Source organism: Plectropomus leopardus, unplaced genomic scaffold (assembly GCF_008729295.1).
Source record: "Plectropomus leopardus isolate mb unplaced genomic scaffold, YSFRI_Pleo_2.0 unplaced_scaffold5002, whole genome shotgun sequence".
NCBI classification, from domain to species: Eukaryota; Metazoa; Chordata; class Actinopteri; order Perciformes; family Serranidae; genus Plectropomus; species Plectropomus leopardus.
Window position 1 is genome coordinate 1 of NW_024654903.1, and position 3,413 is coordinate 3,413.

Here is a 3,413-nt window from a genome sequence, read left to right on the forward strand (position 1 = left end):
ACAAAACAAATGAAAAAATTAGGAGTGCGTTTATAACGTTTCAGGCCATGAGGCACAAAATCAACCTTCAGACGCCTTCAGGCAGAAATCAGCACAAACGTCAGCAGGGATTCTCTCCGCCGTGTCGACTTCACTGAGTGTTTCTGTGGCAGTACGAGAAACTCCAGCGGCGGTCGCTGTCGACGAGAAACAACATTTAAAGGCCGTTTACAAACAAATTGAATCTTTATCGGTGTGGATCTCTGTCTGTGATAAACAGTTAACCCTTTAAAATGTGAGAAATCAGTTTGATTTCTTTCAAAAACACTCACAGAAGACAACAAACGATGCCCAAAAATTAGCAGAATTTTTTTAGAAAAGTTCTAAGAAAATAAAATGAAAATAAGCAAAAAAAAGTAACTAACAAAAACAAACAAGAGAATGTCCTAAAAATGTGCTAATATATATATATATATTTATTTATTTTATAAAATAATTATTTTTTTCATATTTTATTATTTTTAGAATTAAAGTTTCTGGATAATTTTCTAATTGTATCAAAACCAATTTAGCCTCACACATAAAATCACTGAAAACATGCTAATTTCTTGCAATTTCTGGGACAATTCTTGCCAAGTTGCTCATTTCTTCTTTTGCAATGTTTAAAAAATTAAACATTCAAACCAGTTTGCTCAGCCTTAAAAGTGTCAAAAACCTGTGAGAGGCGTCTGAATGCAGCACAAGAAACCTGAAGAAAACAGTCCAGGTTTTTAAAGGGTTAACGTACCGTGTTTGAACGTCGAAGGAGCTTTTCACTCCTAAGAGGAAGTTGTCGCCGGCGGTCGTCCAGCTGAAGGATTCCCCAAAGTAGTTGACGTCTGGTGTTTTTTGGCAGTCGGACATGGTGAAACCAGGAACGCTGCAGCAGTAAAACTTCCATCTACAGAAGAAAAAACAAAATGTTCATTCAAAAAAGATCAAACGTCAGAAAAGATGTTTCGTTTGATTTACTTTAAATTCTGTTCAATCCACGATTCAACCTGAATAAAACTGGTTTTACTAATAATAAGTAAGACTGCCAGTAATGAATTTTTCTTTCATTATGTTAATACAGAAAAAAGTCGAATTGTTTGACTGACCCTGCACCCCGAGCTTCATTATTTTATACATCTCAGATTAATTTATTTATTTTGGAAGGAGGGGTTGAAAATTAACCCTTTGAAACCTGAAGAGGTCGGCTTCAGTTCTGTCAAAGACGTGGAAAGAAGGCAACGAGCAACGTAAGAATAACCCAAAATTTTGCAAGAAATTAGTTTAAAAAACTGTTTAAAGTACTTGAAAATGAGCACAAAATAGTAAAAAAGTAATACTACTATGATTCGATCCCAGAGGCTTTTTGAAAAGGGAACCAGGGCGACGCTAACTTGCATGTCAGCCTACAGAAAATTGTGATGCCTGAGGATCGAAACGAAGGCAAAAACAAAAGTCTTACATCCTGTCGGACAGGAAGCTGTAGTACGCGCTGTAGGCTCCTGCGATCACCAAGTTTTTCCCACATCTGAAGTCCATGTTTCCCCAGAACCAGTTCACCCAACCCGACCAGACGCATCTTTGTCTCATCTGGTGAGCTTTGCATGAAACCGACCAAAGACGATCTCTCCTGTTCCCGTTGTAGACACTATTGAGACAATAAAACAGCATAGTTTTTAAAAAAGTACTATTGTACATTTAACGAGACAAAAATACATTTTCTTTAATTTTTTTTTTTAGAATTTTCAATTTTTGCCATTTTTTTCTATAAAAAAATATTGGTGATTTTCAAAGAAACAAATTGTGATTTTTTTGTCTTTGGGTCGTTGGGTTTGGAAGACATGTTTGTTTTTGTTGTGTGTTTCTTTTCATTTTGGACTTTTTCTGCTTTTAAAATTTTTGACGATTTGGAAGAAGACAATTTTCTTCAAAATTTCTGGTGATTTTAAAAAAAAAAACGCACTGGTTTCTTTAAAAAAATCCCAAAATGACACAGTTTATCACAGCAAAAAACTGTAAAATCAGAATTATCGCTGGATTTTCAAATTTCCACAATCCTTGAATACATCGCGTATTATTATCCAGGTTTTTTAATAAACAAATGCGATGTAATGTTTGGTGAAAGAAACCGATGTGCTGTGTACAAGTCCAAAAAATGCTTAAAAAAACCTGAATAGTATCAGCATATCCTGCATCAGAGAACACAACTTTGAGAAAAAAGCCTAATTCAGAGAATCAAAACTGAATATTTTGTTTACTTATCAAATTAGAAATATCGTCATACTCAGAACAACGGTGGAATATTAAAGTGCATGTAAATGTACACGTGTTCACAGGACAAAATATGACAAAATTAGAGTTCCTTAACAAACAGATTTAACTCATTGTGCTGCCCACCTTTTGAATCCAGAAACAGCTTGTCCAGAGGGACACTGACGCCTCATCGTGCCGCCCAACAGATTGTCAAACTCGCCATATTTATGGAGGTAATCCTCTGAAAGAAAAACGTTCAGTTTACTGGGTTACAGACAAAAACAGGCTGGGAAAGTTTGATTTAGTCACTGTGTGTTAAACCCAGTTCAGACCAAAGATTCACAACAGAAGAGTTCAAACACGCAACGACTTCCAATCTGCACCATGAAAACCTGACGGCTCACACCGAGACCAGTGACGCCACCACGACACTTCGGTACCGAGTCTTGTTTTATTTTTTTTAATATTGTAGGATTCAATATTTGTTTTGGTAATCATCTTTTAGGTGAGATTGTCTCATAAGCTTTGGGGGTTATCTGTATGTCACCTACACGACCTGCTACTATTTTGTCGTTGTCCTGCTTCTCGTCCTGAATGCAGACGTTTCGACCGGCTGAGTCGTAGGTCCTGAGTCAAGCTGAGACTGGTCAGTTCACACCTCTGCAACTTTTTCCAGCTCTAAAAGTCTTCTCATCCTGAATCTTTGGTCTGAACTGGTCTTTAAGACTCATGAAATAAACACGACTCTTTTGTAAAGTGTATTTGTGGACTTACTGCAGTCGTAGAGCTTGTTGATCTTCAGAATGTCGTTTTCAGACATGCCGATCCTCTGGCCGATTTCCACCGAGGACATGAGGGGAGTGATGGTGTCTTCTGAATTCTTGGAGAAGGCCTTCGGCCCGTAATGCATGACAGAGGAGTAATCGTACGGGACTTCCAGGTTGTTTGTTTCATGCATGTTGAAGTTGTGCTGACGTCCGCCGATGACGTTCTCGAGGTTGATCCTAACGTAGACGTCGCGGTCACTTCGGCTCTGCTCGTGCCAGAAGTTTAGTGCGTGAATAAACTCGTGCTGAATGATGCCGTTATGAACGCATCCGTCACCGAGGGATATCTCCTGAGGTCCGTTGATTCGTCCAACGTAGGACCAA

General features: G+C 38.1%; 1 protein-coding gene across 1 annotated transcript; it reads right to left on the reverse strand.

Annotated features, from left to right (window-relative positions):
* Window positions 1–30: 30 nt before the first annotated feature.
* On the reverse strand, window positions 31–3,409 carry LOC121939526 (dermatopontin-like; the record flags this gene model as incomplete). Its single annotated transcript, XM_042482541.1, has 5 exons — window positions 31–176; window positions 767–919; window positions 1,472–1,657; window positions 2,407–2,503; window positions 3,037–3,409. Coding segments are annotated over 5 exons (855 nt in total), but the record flags the coding sequence as incomplete, so codon positions are not given.
* Window positions 3,410–3,413: the final 4 nt, after the last annotated feature.